Source organism: Anomaloglossus baeobatrachus, chromosome 2, assembly GCF_048569485.1.
Source record: "Anomaloglossus baeobatrachus isolate aAnoBae1 chromosome 2, aAnoBae1.hap1, whole genome shotgun sequence".
NCBI lineage: Eukaryota > Metazoa > Chordata > Amphibia > Anura > Aromobatidae > Anomaloglossus > Anomaloglossus baeobatrachus.
This window is the reverse complement of record NC_134354.1, coordinates 427,355,996-427,375,513: the sequence shown is the minus strand read 5'-3', so window position 1 is coordinate 427,375,513 and position 19,518 is coordinate 427,355,996. Positions and strand designations below refer to the sequence as shown.

The window sequence follows — 19,518 nt, the reverse complement described above, 5'->3', positions numbered from 1 at the left end:
TTTGTACACTGAAATTTGGTTGCAAAACGAGCCAACGTGCGTCATCAGTTGTTGATTCATTGAATAGGAATGTTTGTACTCAGAACAGAAGGATCCCAATACAGTCTTGAGAAAACGTTCCAGCCCCAGGCGACAGCAAGCAGGTACAGAGGTGGCAGCTTCTAGAACGGCAAACTGAATCAATATCATTACTAGGTAGGGCTGCTATGTAACACCAGTTCCAAGTGATAAAGTGCATCGATAAAGTCAGATGTAGAATACAGTGCCACAAGCAAATCTATTCCATATAAGCAAGTAATAATAGTATGTCAGAGATGTTGCAGCCCATTATGGCTGTAACATGTGAGTGATCACAAGCTTCAGGATGACCTGGATACCTGAAGATCAAGGACTCACAAATACTTGGAAGAGTAGGAGTATTCCATGCTAACTGATGCAGTATATTGAGCAATGATCGGATCCACCCAAATGAATAAAACTGTGTTGTCAGGAGTTAATGTGGTTTCCAATGACTCAGGCTTGGCAGGAAAGCATGAAGGAGTTTTCTAGGAAGGCAGCTGTAACATTAGGTCAGTACTGAAGACAGCGCCAAAGCTGAAATACACACTTCCTGCTTCCTGCAAAGCCAGAATGATTGGGAAATCACAGACAAAAGCTTTTTTTCCCTACAGGGAGGATTACCATGCACGCAACAAACTTTGGTCCAATAGCTAGAGAAGTGAAGAAGACAAAAGAATCAATGCAACAGAAATAAAAAACTACATATAAATCACAAAGAAAGACAAGAATACAAGAAGCGTTACACTCAGAGCAAGTAAAAGAACTGACACGAAAAGAACTGGAATGATCAAAGGTGGCTTTATAAAGTTCAGTTTCAACTTTCCATTCTATGTACACAGGAGATAAAAAAAAAAATGAATTAAGTCAGTTGTAAAGACCTGGACGATTACCATTGGTGTGACTTGGCTTCCTATGGGCAGTTTGTAATAGCAGAAAACTATATAGATTACAATTTCCACATAATAAAATATTTCTTTGGATACGTTGTATTGCTAGATGTTTCTCCATCACTCATATCATTCCTACATATATATGTATTTATATTTAGTGATCTGCAGACAAGCAAACCTATCAACCATTACTGTGTAATGCTCCATATATGTTTTAAAGGGAGTCTATCAGCACAAAATGACTGGTCAAACACGTGCTCGATGCACCCTTTGTGTGGCCAAACGGTTCAATGCACGTACCCACCTACTTGATTGCTGACAGAGTCTCTTTAATACCCAAAGAAATACTTTATGCAATGTGATGATAGTGTAATCAGTACCTTATTCAGAAGCCTCTTCATACAGTTTAGGATGGACCTTCCGATATAGGTGATGCCCCCTGGTAGAAGGATGTCAACAAGAAAACCCTTCCATAAAGAAGTCAAACGTCCTTCAGTCTGGTAGCACAATGCACAGCAATGTACCAGTATTGAGAACAATAAAAGCAGTAAATATTGGTCATCCAGTTCAAGAAGACATGTATTTGTCAAGAGTCCACACAAACTAGTACAGCCCAAAAGCAGTGCTCTGCAAAACCCCGGCCTTCTTCCATTACAGGAGTTGTAACTGTGGCTGTTCAGTTACTGTACAACCTCAATGTGCAGTACAACCTGTTAGACAAAGGTTGGTACACCATGAAGCTGTAGAGTCCAAATACCTGAAGAGCCACAGATAACCCAAGTCTAGGCACCAGGATGTGAACTATGAGGAAGAAAAGAAAAACATGGAAAATAGTGTATACTTTACCTTACTTTGCCACACAGACATCTCTTATCCACATAAACTGTTAACATTTTATATTGTGAAAAAAATTAGAAAAAAAAAATAATTTAATACGATTTTGAAAAACAAAGAAAGATTGTTTTTTAAAAATGTCCAAAGTTTAAATTGCCAATTTGTATTTAACGGTTAAATCAGGTCAATTGAGTTTCTGCTTAGTAGCATTATGTCTTTTATCACCCTCCCAGTTAATCCCAGAGTGCGTCCCCTCATTTTGTCTTCTCAACAGATAACTTTTTCTGTTGGACACGCTTGGCGTAGCTCTGTGCCATAGAGTTGATGATGGAAAGAACAAAATAAATCACCATCACGATGACCAGCTTCTCAAACGCCCATGATAACCAATTTTCACTCTGTAGGACAGAAACACAAGTTTGCAAGGTGAAGTCAGTACAGTACATGGTCACGAGGCAGTCGTCAGGCACAACATCATCCTCCAAAAGCAAAGCTTCTTCTTCTATATTCTGAGTCAGTCTGGTCTAGTTGTATGGACCACGTGTGAACGCGAACCTTCTAATCATCCTCCAATCTAGCCAGTCTATTTCCTGACAGGCTTGCAATAAGTAAACTTCATCTGGTCAGTAGAGGGCAGTATTTCATTCATGAAAGTGACTGAAAGAGTCACAGTCCCTGTCCTGTCATTTCACGGAATATGGAATAAACATCCATTAAGCAGTCTAATTCTGCTATGGTTGGTTTATCACATTTAGTACAATAGATCTTCATATGTCCTATGATTAAAAAGTACATACTTGACTTGTTGGAAGTCATCTACTAGAAGGACTATATTCTTAAAAAACCTTCCCGTGCTTTAACATTTTCAGAGATGAAAACATTATTCTCCTTCAAAAATATATAAATACTATTTATGTAATTCTTTAAAGTACACAGGATAGATATTTGTGTGTGTGTATATATGTGTGTATACCCTTACTTACTGCACACACACACATTGTATGTATATATATATATATATATATATATATATATATATATATATACACACACGCACATATACACACACACACTAATATATATTTCCATATCTATATAACTATATACACATCTATCAGTATCTACACACACACACACACACACATATATACACACAGATATCTAAATATACATACACTATATATACATATATTATATATTATACATATACATACACACACACACACAAGATTTTGTCAGAATCTTTAAAAAACATACTACATATTTAAAAAAACACAAGTAATTCACCAGCGTTACACAGGGGAATAAGTTGTTCTTACCTGTGGGGCTCCTGCATCTGTTTTATGGTGAAGCTTTTTTCTTTGAGCTTCCAGATATTCTTGGAAAGGTTTCTGTAAGGAAGGTCCGATACTTGGAACAGCTCTGCATCCATGTCGTGTGCATTCAAAAAATGATACATATAAAAAAAAGAGATAAATAGACAAAGTTAGTGTATGTTCTACTTACCCACCAAACAGGAAGAGGATAATGATGCCCCAGTGTAAGGAGGATGTGAGTGCACCATGAGTAATGTGCGTCCCTCCTGGTTACTGAGGGAGGCACTTAGCTGGGATATGTGCACTGGTGCAGTGCAGAAAATGAAATGAATGACTTCTGAGAACTCCCACATTTATCACCAGCGGTTCCTGTAAGAACTGGTTTGAACCGATTAATAAGGAAATGAGTGGTGCTTGTGTCATCCTCACTTGAAACAGAAACTGCCCACCCTTCTCCAGTCTCGCCCCTTTGTGTTCAGAAAGGCGTAGCTTTCTTAAAGGAGGAAGGAAAAATAAGAGACAGTATCCTAACCCTTTACAGTCCTGGCTGAGATGTGTATAGTACCATCCCCTGTGCAGAGTCTTTCCTGGCACCACAAGGGTTATGTATAGTGTATGCGTCATAGTATTGCAAAAGAATGGATTAAGCGAGCTATGAAAGGACCTCCCTGCTGGTCAGAAGTCAGTGATTACAAAAAAATGAAAAATGAAACAAAGGGAGTAAAGTATTCTGGATCTTGTGCGCAATTATAGTATATCATTACACGCAGACTGACATTAGTAAGCAAAATCATTTCTAAGACTATTGTATGGCTGAGTTCATAGTAATGAAGTATCACTTTATACACAAAATCATTATTCACCATTATACAAATCGGCCAATGTACTGGCTGAGTTATGATGTATGGTAAGGTTTCCAATAAAATAAGGCAATTACATTCAGATGGAAAGAAATACAAATATTGGTAAGTCTTTCCCGGAGCTCCGTAAAAAAATGGAAACTGAAGAGACAGATGGAAGAACTAGCATCAAATGGCTATCGTAAAAAATGTTATCTGTTGCTTCTGCTACTGAAACAATATTGTTCTAAGCCCACAATAACATATGTGTGCATGCATGTGTGTGTTTGTGTGTCAGACCCATGTTTGAAATCAGAAAGCTAATATGGGCTTAGCATATATATTACACATATACATTGATACACATGTACACATTGTGTATATATATATATATATATATATATATATATACACACACACATATATATATTATATATATATATATATATATATATATATATATACATACATACACACACACACACACACGAAGAGGTTATCCACACCTATGATGCACAATGGTGCTCTACAGAGAAACAGACAGACAGAGAGACAGACAGCAAGATGTACAAAACATTTCCAAAATGCAGAATATTTGGTCTTTTTTATGTTGTTTACACAGCCTTGTCTGTATGACTAAAAAAAAAAATAAAAAATGTATGTTGCATTTTTACTGAGAGCTTACATATAGCCGTTTTTTAAGTGTTATAACAATGATGAAAAAAAATTAAACAATTCATTCATAAAAATTCTTATTTAGCATATATATATATATATATATATATATATATATATATATATACAGTGCCTACAAGTAGTATTCAACCCCCTGCAGATTTAGCAGGTTTGATAAGATGCAAATAAGTTAGAGCCTGCAAACTTCAAACAAGAGCAGGATTTATTAACAGATGCATAAATCTTACAAACCAACAAGTTATGTTGCTCAGTTAAATTTTAATAAATTTTCAACATAAAAGTGTGGGTCAATTATTATTCAACCCCTAGGTTTAATATTTTGTGGAATAACCCTTGTTTGCAATTACAGCTAATAATCATCTTTTATAAGACCTGATCAGGCCGGCACAGGTCTCTGGAGATATCTTGGCCCACTCCTCCATGCAGATCTTCTCCAAGTTATCTAGGTTCTTTGGGTGTCTCATGTGGACTTTAATCTTGAGCTCCTTCCACAAGTTTTCAATTGGGTTAAGGTCAGGAAACTGACTAGGCCACTGCAACACCTTGATTTTTTCCCTCTTGAACCAGGTCTTGGTTTTCTTGGCTGTGTGCTTTGGGTCGTTGTCTTGTTGGAAGATGAAATGATGACCCATCTTAAGATCCTTGATGGAGGAGCGGAGGTTCTTGGCCAAAATCTCCAGGTAGGCCGTGCTATCCATCTTCCCATGGATGCGGACCAGATGGCCTGGCCCCTTGGCTTAGAAACAGCCCCACAGCATGATGCTGCCACTATCATGCTTGACTGTAGGGATGGTATTCTTGGGGTCGTATGCAGTGCCATCCAGTCTCCAAACGTCACGTGTGTGGTTGGCACCAAAGATCTCGATCTTGGTCTCATCAGACCAGAGGACCTTGAACCAGTCTGTCTCAGAGTCCTCCAAGTGATCATGAGCAAACTGTAGACGAGCCTTGACATGACGCTTTGAAAGTAAAGGTACCTTACGGGCTCGTCTGGAACGGAGACCATTGCGGTGGAGTACGTTACTTATGGTATTCACTGAAACCAATGTCCCCACTGCCATGAGATCTTCCTGGAGCTCCTTCCTTGTTGTCCTTGGGTTAGCCTTGACTCTTTGGACAAGCCTGGCCTCGGCACGGGTGGAAACTTTCAAAGGCTGTCCAGGCCGTGGAAGGCTAACAGTAGTTCCATAAGCCTTCCACTTCCGGATGATGCTCCCAACAGTGGAGACAGGTAGGCCCAACTCCTTGGAAAGGGTTTTGTACCCCTTGCCAGCCTTGTGACCCTCCACGATCTTGTCTCTGATGGCCTTGGAATGCTCCTTTGTCTTTCCCATGTTGACCAAGTATGAGTGCTATTCACAAGTTTGGGGAGGGTCTTAATTAGTCAGAAAAGGCTGGAAAAAGAGATAATTAATCCAAACATGTGAAGCTCATTGTTCTTTGTGCCTGAAATACTTCTTAATACTTTAGGGGAACCAAACAGAATTCTGGTGGTTTGAGGGGTTGAATAATAAATGACCCTCTGAATAAACTTTTCACAATTTAAAAAAAAAAAAAAGAAATAACATTCTTTTTTGCTGCAGTGCATTTCACACTTCCAGGCTGATCTACAGTCCAAATGTCACAATGCCAAGTTAATGCCGAATGTGTAAACCTGCTAAATCTGCAGGGGGTTGAATACTACTTGTAGGCACTGTATATATTATATACACACACACACACACACACACACACACACACCGTATAGTCAGTATATGACCAATACAACTTGACAGTCCATTTGAAAAATAAATCGAACAACTGTATTTATTGCATCAAGTAGCAATAATATGAAGGAGATACTTCACTCCTTCAATATGATATGAAAAAAAAATCCAACCCTCAAATCCAAATAAGGTGTGAAGTAAAGTATATTTTGGTGGTCCATGAGAAACTGTATATATTATGTGACGTTTCAGTAATAACAGACCTTTGTCTAACATACATTTGAAGGGTCACCACCTGGTTACATATGCTTGATATGGCAGCGCTAAGGAGCATGTGAAATCGATGTCACATGCTCCCTAGCGCTGCAATATAACGTATATGTAACCAGGTGGCCAGGCTTCATATGTATGAAATAGAAATAATACAGGAATAATGGAGTGCACACACTTTTTCGAGGTGCTAGTATAGAAGTGGTTTACACAGCACACTCTGGAGATGCGAGGTGAATTTTTTTATTGATGTGCTATAAACAAAGATGAAACTGGTAGGGTGCTTCTTTTCTAGTGTCGTAATATTGTTACGCTTTGGCTCTATATTCCTTTTTCAAACAGTCACTGAACACATATAGCCATAGGATTAGAGGCACAATACAAGATACTGTAAAGCCCGTATAGGACCAAAGTTGATGGGTACACCGGTGTGGGGACAGGCACTGGGAGAGGCAGAATTGCTGCAAGAAATCCTGGTGGGGTACAAGTGGCAAGTGGTGCTCTACAGCACCTAGCCTGTCAATAGCAATAAGTCATGGACAACAAAAAAAAAGCAATAAAATTCATAGGAAGTACCCATCTATTTTAAAATAAGTAGTTTATATGCATTTTAATTAAAAAATGAGGACAATGGAGGTCTTCTATTTCAATGAGCTGGAAAATACTGATGGCATAGTCAAGCCGATTGTACGGCGTCGGCATTCTTATTAGCATGGAGGGGCAATACAAAACTTGGAGCTGAGGGCTGAATCATGGTCTAGGGATGGAATTGATCATCTCAGTTGGTTGAGAAATCCAAGTTACTCAATCCAGTATGAGCAAGTTACTGATGCTGAATAATGATTCTTGTGGAGGCTATGAGAGCTATACCAGCAAGCTGAGGTAAATGTTTCATTTCATCTTACATTTTGAGATCCTTAGCTTCATGTATTAAATAATTGTAAATCAGTGTTCCTTAAATATTGTTGGCGTTTCACTCTGACTTGTGTGTAATGTTATTTGGCATGTTGCTACTATAACAATTGCAAAAAAAGTTTATTCTTTAAGCTGTATTTTGTTCGAATTATTTTCCAGAAATGGTAAGGAATAATTATCCCAATTCTATTGTATTCCCAAGTTAACCAGTGATGTATACAAATTTACATCTAATATTTTATGGTCCGTTTTATAGATGCTAATGATACTACAAAGTCATCTAAACAATGACGAGTGTCCCTTTTTTTCATTTTATAGAGCACTAAAGTATCCCTGACTCTAATACTTTACTACCTGTAGTAAATACTTTGAGCTTAAACATACAAATTCTAAAAGTGAGTTGTAAAGTGAAAGTGTCATTTCACACATTAATGCTGAGGTTAGAAAAGGGTTTTGGCATTTGCAGGAAACCCCAATGCAAAGGGCTCTTTAGGATGGAAACAAGATTATCTCGTAAGAATTTTTAGCAATCCAGGAAACCAAAAATGACTAAATAGATTTCCTACTAAAATATATTTAAAGTACATTTTCCCCAGTGAATCATTACATTGTAGATCACCATCTGAGGGACACTGCTTCTTGGAAATTAGTAAAACAACAAGATGTTGTAATTTAGAAAACAAATATTCCAATGGTTGTCTTGCTTACCATTTGTTAACAATCAGTTTAAGATAAAAAGCCAGTAGTAGCAGTAGTAAGTATAGCATAAAGGGGAATTAAAGAGTAAATTCATATTTAGTGTGGTCCCTGACAATATAGTATGTTCAATTTTATACAATAAATCCCATTAAAGGTACTTTAGAGATGGATTTATCAATGTATTAGATACCACAACAATCTAGTAATGAGGATGTTAATCTGTGCTACCATAATACACTACATACACAATAACTGATTTGTGCTCTAAAGCAGTATATTGGGCATCTATGATTATGAATGTCTCTGATTACTTATAAAGGACAAAAAATGTAGAAAATATATATATTTTTTTCTTTTTTGTATACAGTCTTAAATAAAGTGCTGTTTCCTGGATGTGACCACTTAATACAGTATCTATACATCGACTTGCATTTATTGTTTGAATCTTCCGGTGCGATTTAAAGCTAGTAGTTTTACCATCAGTGAAAGTGTATTTTACATATGTAAAATCATAGTCATGTAGATTTTTGGTATTGGTCATGACACTTATGGGCATCAAAGCAGTAAATATCACAGGTATGGTCTCATACAGAACAAACACGCATTAATAGATTTCACATCGCTTAGACCACATAAATAAATAGATTTTAATTATATATATCCCTTTATGAGTATTGTAAAATTACGCTACGATTATTTCCTTGTGCCGAGTTTTAAATTTCTTTTACTTCGCTTCTATGAATGGAAACCTTAAAATAAACCTTTATAGATACGTCTTTCACGCATTCATATGCAACTGTTGTGTAAAAATAAATACAATTTTCTGCGTTTATATTTCTAGTTTATACTATCCTATTAATATTTAATTTAAACCTATTCTAAAACTATTTATTAAAAAATGTAGGGAAAATAAAGAATTGTTACCCCTGATACAAGTATATGAATTGTACTTTAATCCTTTATATCGCGGTGCTCAACCTTCAGACAACACATTCAGGTTTAATCTATTACACTGTGCCAAGGTTTTACGGTTATTGCTCCATATTATGGTTTCTTAGATTAAATAATAAAAAAAAACAGAACATCAAAATATCAGTAGGATTAAAATAATGTTACATGTTTTGTCTTTAATGACTGATGTTTTTCACTTCTCATGTGGAATTCTAGGATTTCATTTTTCATTTTTGGTAGAACATCCAGGGTTTACACTGATAAATATGCAATCTTTAATTCGATATATACATTTGTAATAAAAACAGGCTAAAAATGAGAATAGATAAAAAAAAAAAAGAAGACAGGACTAAATATAACTTTGCTAATGTGGAAACAAATGGAAAAGGCATTTTGTTGGAATTAAAGAATCGTTAAAAAAATGAATCTAAAAATACACATTACAATTATGTGTGTGTGTGTGTGTGTGTGTGTGTGTGTGTGTGTGTGTGTGTGTGTGGTGTTGTGTGTCTATAGATGTATGTGTATATAAAACACTAGTAATACTTCATTCATTATCTATAGGTTGATACAAAACGTAGTTTTGTTCTGAGAGCCATCTGTAAAAAAACGGATAGTCCTCAGACCAAAAACATGCAATGCAGTTAAGCGTTTTTTTTTGGGGGGGTGGGAGGGGGGCAATGACCAAATCTGCATGTGAAATAAAATCAATAAAATTAAAGCAAAAGCATGCACAAGTTTCTTCAGTGTCTCAGATGAGACTCGTCCATTCAAGTCTATAGGTGCACACAAAAAAGTAGCTTTTTTATGGTTACATTGCAATTCTTTAACATTGGAAATGGCAAGTGACTTGGTAAATTATTAACAATTGCTGTTGTAAAAAAAAAACAAAAAAAAAAAAACGGATTGCATATGGATGACAATTTAGAAAACAATTGTCTGGATGAAGCAATGATGATTGTTTATATTGTTATGTGAACTTAAGCTGATAGTGAAGGGGGAGCAGGAATCCTACGTACTGTGGGAGCATTAGGTTATAGCTAGAGACCAGGAATTACATTTTACATGTACTAATCATCCATATTACTGTATGCCAAATCTTTGAACTGTAATACACATATATAATTACATTATTTCTAGAATAGGACAACTGCTGCTCTATGAAATATAACTTAAAAGTGATACTTATAGCTCTAATATCTATGTCTGTAGCCGCGTACCCTCACTTTACATAAAATTATATTATGTATCCTTTTATAATACCAACATTAAGTAGCCATCAAGAACAGATTCATTTTGTTAATCATATCCCTCCCAATCTTCCCTCTATGTTATCATACAAATAAAATGTTGGGACCAATTTCATACGAATTAAAAATATCAAGCATGATCTTTCTCTACATCTATATATATATATATATATATATATATATATATATATATATATATATATGAAAATTATACATCCCCTTGCTACAGTGTTTCCGGTAATGAACCCTCATATAGTAGGACTGGGTTCACACAATATGGCCATGACACTGTGTTTTGAGATATTTTTTTTTTATTTTAGACAGTGTTATGGCTATACAGTGTGAACACAAATAAATACAATATACGTGTGTGTGTGTGTGTGTGTGTGTATATATTTAGATCATGTGCGCGTAATAAGTCTTTGAAACAGTGTCATGGCTATTCTGTGTGAATATTAGATATATATATATATATATATATATATATATATATATATATACACATATATCTATCTATCTATCTATCTATAGCTATATACATATCTCTCTCTCTCTCTCTATATATATATATATATATATATATATTATAATATAATGTGTGTGTGTGTATATATGTATATTTATATAATGTGCGTGTAATAATTTTTTTAAACATACAGTGTCATGGCTATATAGACACACATATGATTTTTTTTTCTTCTCCTCCAAAGGTAAAAGGGAAACAAATGCACCATACTCATGATCCATAAACCATGCCCAATGCTGTTTTTACTGCTCACTGACCTAATCAGATTAATTTTGCATTTCTTTGCCCCAATGCTAGGCCTCCAAACATTTCTTGTTGAATTTCCCTTGCCATCACTGTCTATAGTTGTTATTTTGCATGGTTCAGCTTTATATTTTGTAGATATATATTTTTTGGTGTGACTTCCAACATCTGATACTAAAATGTTTTAATATATCCGTTAATGAAAATGTAATTTAAACTATGAGCTAAATCAAGGGAGAGAAATGAGAAACTATTCTAGACCTAGGAGACCATCATAGCTCTATTGCATTCAAATAATTTATAAATCCCCAGTGGTCATGATTAAAGTTGGCCTTCGAGGGGATTCAAAGTGGCTGAAATACGCTGCACAGCAGGCAGAGGTCATTTCTTATAATCTGGACCAGCGTGAATCTACAAACCTATTGGTCTGAGGTCCTGGACAGTATACATTCTACATTCCATACTGTGGTTATGAGGGATCCTATATTTTTATTTTACATAATCCTCTGATGAATTGCTGACTGATGTATATGTAAAGGTGGCAACATGTACATTATTGCATATGAATGTGAACCTGACACTGGCTCTTAAATGTAGTCTGGTCTGATAGAGAATTTTAGGACTCCTCAAACTGAAATATAGCATCTACCTTAGAAACTGTGAGAAATTGCAGCCCAATAGCTGGTCTGGTCTCTTGGGTCTAACCAGAGATAAGCTCCTGAGTGTCACTGACCATGAGATTGGAGTAGTGGAGTATAACGCACATCATGAAATAGCTGACACTACCTTAAAGATGTGTGCCTTTTCAGTTTCCTGTATAAAATGAGAAACATTTATATACGTTTCTCTGTAACGTCTATACATCGGGATGTACACCCCAATATGTCACTTACATATTAGCCTCTGACTGTACCATTGATTGCTAACCCTGGGAAAATATTATTGTAGGAGGAGGGGCAAGGAGGGGGATTTTTTGTGGTTTTCTTTTTGTTTGTACTTTGTACGATTTCTTATGTATTTATTTATAAAATGTAAGAAAAAAAACCTATTTGATGCAAAAGAACATGATCAGAAACTGAACAAATGACTATGAAGGAGATGAAGATACTCATTATCATGCAATCTATGTGAATACGTGAACTTTGGAACTGTTTTTTTTTTCTCCTTTCCTTTCCAAGCAGTGATCTCAACAGCACCAACGGTTAGTATTTTAATGACTTGTCATTTCCTGCTCTGATAAAGATTCTCATGTTATTTTACCAACAATTTCCCTGAGGCTGCACCAATAGCAGGATGCCATCATGAATGACTCAGAATGGACCTCAGACTTCAATAGCCTGACTCACCAAACAAGGTCGAAATACCCTGGAGAGAAACTCGAGCCCCAGGTGCTTCTGGCTTTGAGACAGCGCACATTCACACTCTCTTACCTTCTTAAATGCATGTTATGAACATGTTTTAATCTTGTGATCCAAGCAGGCTGATGAATAAATAGTTTGGCAGTGCCAGCTGAAGAATATTCCCACAAAATAGGCTATCAAGTAACATTTCTATCTAAATGTTTGTCATATGGGTGCCTGCAGATGTCCACCCTTAGTTAAAGGACTTGCTCAACAGTGGAAAGCTACCAGGAAACCAATTCACTTCTATTAATCAAGAAGGGATAGGCGGGAGAACAAAGGGAAATGTTCACAACATAGCCACAGTACCTTTCTGTTCACAGTGACATTATTGTGGAGGCACCTAAAATAAGACTATTCTGAGGACGCAGCCATTATAGCAACCGATCAGCACACAATCACCATGAAGTTCCAAAAAGGGGTTCACATAGGGCCACTAGTATGACAAATCCATGGCATCCAAGGGGCCTCACAGTCAAAAAATTGGAATGATCGGCATTTACAGCCGATGTAGTTGATAAGTTGCCAATTGCTGTCCCACCAATCGCAAAAGGACAGTGTTCAACCCATATTTGATTAGAACCGGTCTCTATTCATTCTCTATGGGACAGACCAAGATAGCAGCATGTTACGCCACATGCAAACAGGGAAATCTGGATATTCCTTCTTAATAGTGAAGTCCCAGGGGTGAGACACTATAAGCAGCAGTTTATTACCTATATTAAAGCATCGTCCGCATCTAATGTGTTTGGCCAGCTTTAGTTGTAATTGAAGGACTGTAAAGGGCCATTTACACGCTGCGACATCGCTAACGATATATCGTCGGGATCACGGTGTTTGTGACGCACATCCGGCGTCATTAGCGACATTGCAGTGTGTGACACGTACGAGAGACCGTCAACGATAGCAACAGAGGTAAAAATCGTTTATTTTGGAGAGGTCGTTTATTTACCAAAAATCGTTTCATGTGCAGTAATGAGGTTGTTGCTCGTTCCTGCAGCAGCACACATCGCTATGTGTGACACCGCAGGGAAGGAGCGAGGAACATCTCCTTACCTGTGGCCGCCAGCAATGAGGAAGGAAGAAGGTAGGCGGGATGTTACGTCCCGCTCATCTCCGCCCCTCCGTTTCTATTGGGCGGCCGCTTAGTGACGTCGCTATGACGCCGAACGAACCGCCCCTTTAGAAAGGAGGCGGTTCGCAGGTCACAGCGACGTTGCTAGGCAGGTAAGTATGTGTGACTGTTCCTAGTGATGTTGTGCACCACGGGCAGCGATGAGGCCCGTGACGCACAACCGTCAGGGGCGGGTACGCTCGCTAGCGAGATCACAGCGTGTAAAGTACCCTTAAAAGTCAATGCTTATTAAAATTAAATTAAAAAAATATATATAGTATAGCTTTCCTAAATTCTCAAGTGTAAAATATTCTTAGTTCTACAGTAATAGATTAGTAGGGGCTATAGTGATACAGAACAGATGATTGCCCTTTCAGGAATCAAGAAAAATCTAGATGATAGGGCAATCTTGCTATGTAGGGATGAGTCTAAACCCGAACGGTAATATTCAGGGTTCGTACCGGATAACGGGTGTTGTCACACTATAAAAAAAAAAAAGAAAAATTTGCGTCCAAGTTCTAGTATTGTCCATATGTTAATAAAGTTTGTAAAAAGGAACCTATCAACAATCTTTTTCGCATGAGGCAGATGCCTGTATGCTGCTGTGAAAAAAAACCAACCTGTGCTCACAATTATTTTTGATAACCAGCACAGGTAAAACAGACACATGCAAGCTTCAGCCCTCTGCTTTACCTTGGCATATTGTCAAATATAGAGGGGACCCCATGTCGTTTTTTTTTTTAGTAATTATTTATTTAAATAATTAACCCACTCACCACCCGACAATTTTATGTTTTTCTCGCCCGTTCTTCCAACAGGCAACTATTTTTCTATTTTTTTTATTTTTCTATCAATATAGCCATATGAGGTCTTGTTTTTTATAGGGAGAGTTATACTTTTGAATGACAGCATTAATTCTGCCTCATATTGTACTAGAAACCAAGAAACACATTTCAAGTGCGGTGAAATTGAAATAGAAGTGCAATTCCACGATTGTTTTTTTTTTTTATTTAAGTGGTAAAAAAAAAATTCAGACATTTGTCAAAGAAAAAAAAAAATTGCTCCTTTTTGTCCCCATTTTACAAAACCTATAAAGTTTTCATTTTTCAAAACCTGAGTCTGAGTGACTGTTTATTTTTTTTGTCCTGAGCTGACGTTTTTAATTATACCAATTTTGGGGAGATGCGATGTTTTGATTGCCTCTAATTGCATTGTATTGCAATGTTGTGGCGAGCAAAAAATTGTAATTCTGGCAGTTTGATTTTTATTTTTCTCATTATGTCCTTTACCAATCAGATTAATTTATTTCCTATTTTGATAGGTCGGGCGTTTCTGAACTTAGCGATAATAAACGTGTATTTTTAACATTTTTTTTTATTTTAAATTTTTAAATTAGGCAAAAGGGGGGTGATTTGAACTTGTGTTTTTTTTTTTTATATATATATCCTCTGCTTCAGCACCGCTCTGTTCAACAGACATGTGAACGCTGGCACTCATGACCACCCACGTCATGACAGTGAGAGGGATTAGCAGTTAACTCCCAGTTGTCATGACAATCCATCGGCACCCATTGATTCCATCACGGGGCACCAATGGGGGTGGGGAATGACACACTACCCACCCCCCTCCCGAGCGTTAAATCCCGCTGCCAGAGATTCACACCGGGATTTAATTAGTTAACAGGCGTGGGTGGATCTCTGATCCTCCTGCGCCTGTTAGCTGCACATGTTGGCTGATCAAATGCAGCCCCCAGCGACTGCTTTACCTGCGCTGGTTATCAAAAATAAAGAGGGCCCCATGTAATTTTCTTTATTTATTCCCTAGCCACATTTGTTTGCAATTGTCCTGCTCTTACCCCCAATTTGCAACCCCCTAGCCCTTACTACGAACATTTTACAGCACAAAACTTTGGGTCCCCATTGACTTATATGGTGTGCAGGATCAGTGTTCAAGTTGGTGTCCTGAACAGAACTTTTAACTAAAGTGCAGTCGAACCTGAACTTTCACGGGCCATTTACACAGCTGTATTCCACAGAACGTGCTCATGCCTCATAAGGGGAATATAAGGCTGTTAAGGAGTGTAAAAACACGCCACATGACAAGAAGAAATTCTACTTAATGCTATATATATATATACTTAATTAATTTCATGAGTAGCAGGGCTGCCTTCTTCATTATGTCTGAATACGCAGGTATGACATGAAGCTATGATTGCATGGTACACATTTCATGCTCTATTGATTTCTGATGTCAGACAAAAGTGGACACTCATTCTCATTGTTTTCAAAGAGGAAACAGCTAAATAAACTGAAGGTGGTATGTTCAGTTTATAGACATTCAATATATAATCTGCATGACATTTTTAAAGTTGCACCTCAAGGAAATACTGTAAATAACCTTCAAAATCTCATAAAACCATCAGAACATGTCATTTACAAATCATTGTATGGAAGGTTATATGAAAGGGGTGTTATTCTTTCAAGGTGGACAAGCCATATAGTGTTGCTATTAAACGTTGACAATGATCTAGCAGCAGGTATGCCGTTCACTGCACATGCCACTTGTTGCATAAGGACGAAGCTACATCCGGAAAAAATCGAACATGACCCTACATCTGTAAACAAGATATGTAGTGCGTGATGTCTTATATACTGTACATACATGACACTCCTCAGGTTTACACTATAAATAGCCCATTTAAGGCCTTTACAATGTAATAAGAAGAGAGACACTGGTGCACATAAGTCTTTAGCTTAAATTTCAGTCTGACCAAGACAGCATTGCCTTTATCACAAACTCTTGTGATGGTGGCATGCGATGTATGTTCAAACACAAGTTGCAAAAATAATTATTAGAAATAAAAAAATAACCAAACTGTAAACATATTTGCATGAGAGTTGCAAGTGTCACACAAATTGCATGTGAATCTACAGGTGCAAAGTGTTGTGTGACTTGCTACCAAAATCCGTTAGGTTTTGATTTTATGTAATGGTCACTATGGGTCTCGGGCTGTAACACGACCCCATCTATACATATAATTGCCTTATTCTGTCTGTCTGTCTTGTCTTGCTCCAAAATTGTGTCCTTACGGTGACAAACAGCGGATTGGCCGCTGGGCTTGCCATGGCCCCGCCCCCCCGCACGGATTGGCCGCTCGCCTCCGCCCCCTCGCACGGATTGGCCACTCGCCTCGCCTCGGCTCCGCCCCCCCGCACGGATTGGCCATGTCCTTGCGGTGACAAACAGCGGATTGGCCGCTGGGCTCGCCATGGCCCCGCCCCCCCCCGCACGGATTGGACGCTCGGCCTCACAGATTGGCCGCTCGCCTCGGCTCCTCCCCCCGCACGGATTGGCCACTCGCCTTGCCTCCGCCCTCCCGCACGGATTGGCCGCTCGCCCAGGCTCCACCCCCCACACGGAATGGCCTCTCGCCCCGAGGTGAGCGCATCAAGGTCCTGCAGCGGCGGAACACACACACACGCACACACATAAGAACAGACACACACACACACATCAGATCACACTCACTCTCACACACACCTCACACACATCAGATCGCATCCACACACGCAGCGGCGGAACACACACACGCACACACAAGAACAGACACACACACACACATCAGATCACACTCACTCTCACACACACCTCACACACACATCAGATCGCATCCACACACTCACAACATACCGTGATATCGCTTGCTTCTCGGCGGTGATCCTGTGCGTGCAGTGACCTTCCAGGACCTGCCGGAGGATCACATGGCCAGAAGCATGTGGTATCTCCGGATGTTGTGATTGTGTGAGCGCGTATGTGCGATATCGTCTGTGTGTGTGTGCGTGTATGCGATCGGATGTGTGAGTGTCGGCAGAGGAGCACGGCGTGCAGCACAGCTGCTGGGACCGCCCACCGGTGGGCACAGGGAGACGTGCGGTGTGTGTGTGTATGCAATCAGATGTGTGCATGTATACTGTCTGATGTGTGACTGTGGAGCACGATGGGGGGTGCACAGCATGGTGGATGGAGCACGATGGGGAGTGCGCAGCATGGGGGATGGAGCACGATGGGGAGTGCGCAGCATGGGTGATGGAGCACGATGGGGAGTGCGCAGCATGGGTGATGGAGCACAATGGGGAGTGCGCAGCATGGGGGATGGAGCACGATGTGGAGTGCGCAGCATGGGGGATGGAGCATGATGTGGAGTGCGCAGCATGGGGGATGGAGCACGATGGGGAGTGCGCAGCATGGGGGATGGAGCACGATGGGGAGTGCGCAGCATGGGGGATGGAGCACGATGGGGGGTGTGCAGCATGGGGGATGGAGCACGATGGGGGGTGCGCAGCATGGGGGATGGAGCACGATGGGGGGTGCGCAGCATGGAGGATGGAGCACGATGGGGAGTGCGCAGCATGGAGGATGGAGCACGATGGGGAGTGCGCAGCATGGGGGATAGAGCACGATGGGGAGTGCGCAGCATGGGGGATATAGCACGATGGGGAGTGCGCAGCATGGGGGATATAGCACGATGGGGAGTGCGCAGCATGGGGGATGGAGCATGATGGGGAGTGCGCAGCATGGGGGATGGAGCACGATGGAGAGTGCGCAGCATGGGGGATGGAGCACGATGGGGAGTGCGCAGCATGGGGGATGGAGCACGATGGGGGGTGCACACCTCCCCCCAAAACACACACACCGCCACACACGCACTGCACAACACACCACACACAGACTGGGAACCACAAACACTGCCCTACACAGACACCCACACACACAGACAACGCCGCACACACACAACACCCAACACACAAACACCGCGGCACACACAAATATACGCACATACCGCACAACACACACACACACAAAACATACCTCCCCCCAAAACACACACACACACCTCACACCCACACAAACCGCGCAACACACACACACACAATGCTACATACACACAGCGCTCCACAAACAACGCAACACAAGCAACACACAAACAACACCGCTCTCACCCCCCGCCACACCCAGAAAATGTACAGCCCCTACACAAACACTTGGTAACTGCACACAACAACATATATATATATATATATATATATATATAACAAAAATCATACATTAACTACACAATACGTAAAATCTAGAATACCCGATGCGTAGAATCGAGCCACCTTCTAGTTAATAATAATTATGTATGCAATGTAGCCTCTAAAAGGCTTTTCTGGGCAAAAGACTTTCATTACCTCTGGGTTGGGTTCTATAAAGATCAAGTAAAGCATACTCGCCTACTGATGCCCTTCTGGGTCCCGTGCAGTTCTGCAGACTGCGTTCGCACTTGGAAATAATTAAGTCATCGTTCAACCAGCCAAAGGACAGCTGCAACTTGTGATAGGTTGCAGAGGTCAGGTGACTTGAGCCACACATCATTGAGCAGCAGTCCTGGAGACCCTGATTCTAGCGATGTGTCACTTACTAAGCAGTTTGCTGTCATTTTGATAAAATCAATGTTTTCTCTGCTGCAGATCTAGAAGATATACAGAGTTCATGAATATGCTGACCTACCTGGCAGCAGTCTAATGATAATCTACTGCTGATTAATCAGTGATTTTATCAAAACTACACTAAGCAGCTCAGTAAGGGACACCACCGCTGGAATCAGGATCTCTGCCTCTACTTTATTCTGCTCTCAGATTAGGTAGCAAAAATCTGATGAGAGATTCCCTCTAATGGATCCAGTGCCGACCTGTGCTGGAAGAGCTATAGCAGGTGAGTATGAATTATTTTGTTATTTTTACAAAATCCAACCCACAGGTGAAGAGAA

General features: G+C 39.6%; 1 protein-coding gene across 1 annotated transcript in view; it reads right to left on the bottom strand.

The window, feature by feature from the left end:
• Positions 1 to 839: 839 nt before the first annotated feature.
• Positions 840 to 19,518, bottom strand: part of VMP1 (vacuole membrane protein 1) — a 276,634-nt gene continuing 257,955 nt past the window's right edge. Inside the window, exons 12-13 of the mRNA XM_075336229.1 lie at positions 3,104 to 3,206; positions 840 to 2,182 (exon numbers count right to left, since the gene is read on the bottom strand). Of these exons, the coding sequence (XP_075192344.1) occupies positions 2,039 to 2,182; positions 3,104 to 3,206 (247 nt within the window). The 3' untranslated portion in view covers positions 840 to 2,038. The remainder of the gene's footprint in view (positions 2,183 to 3,103; positions 3,207 to 19,518) is intronic.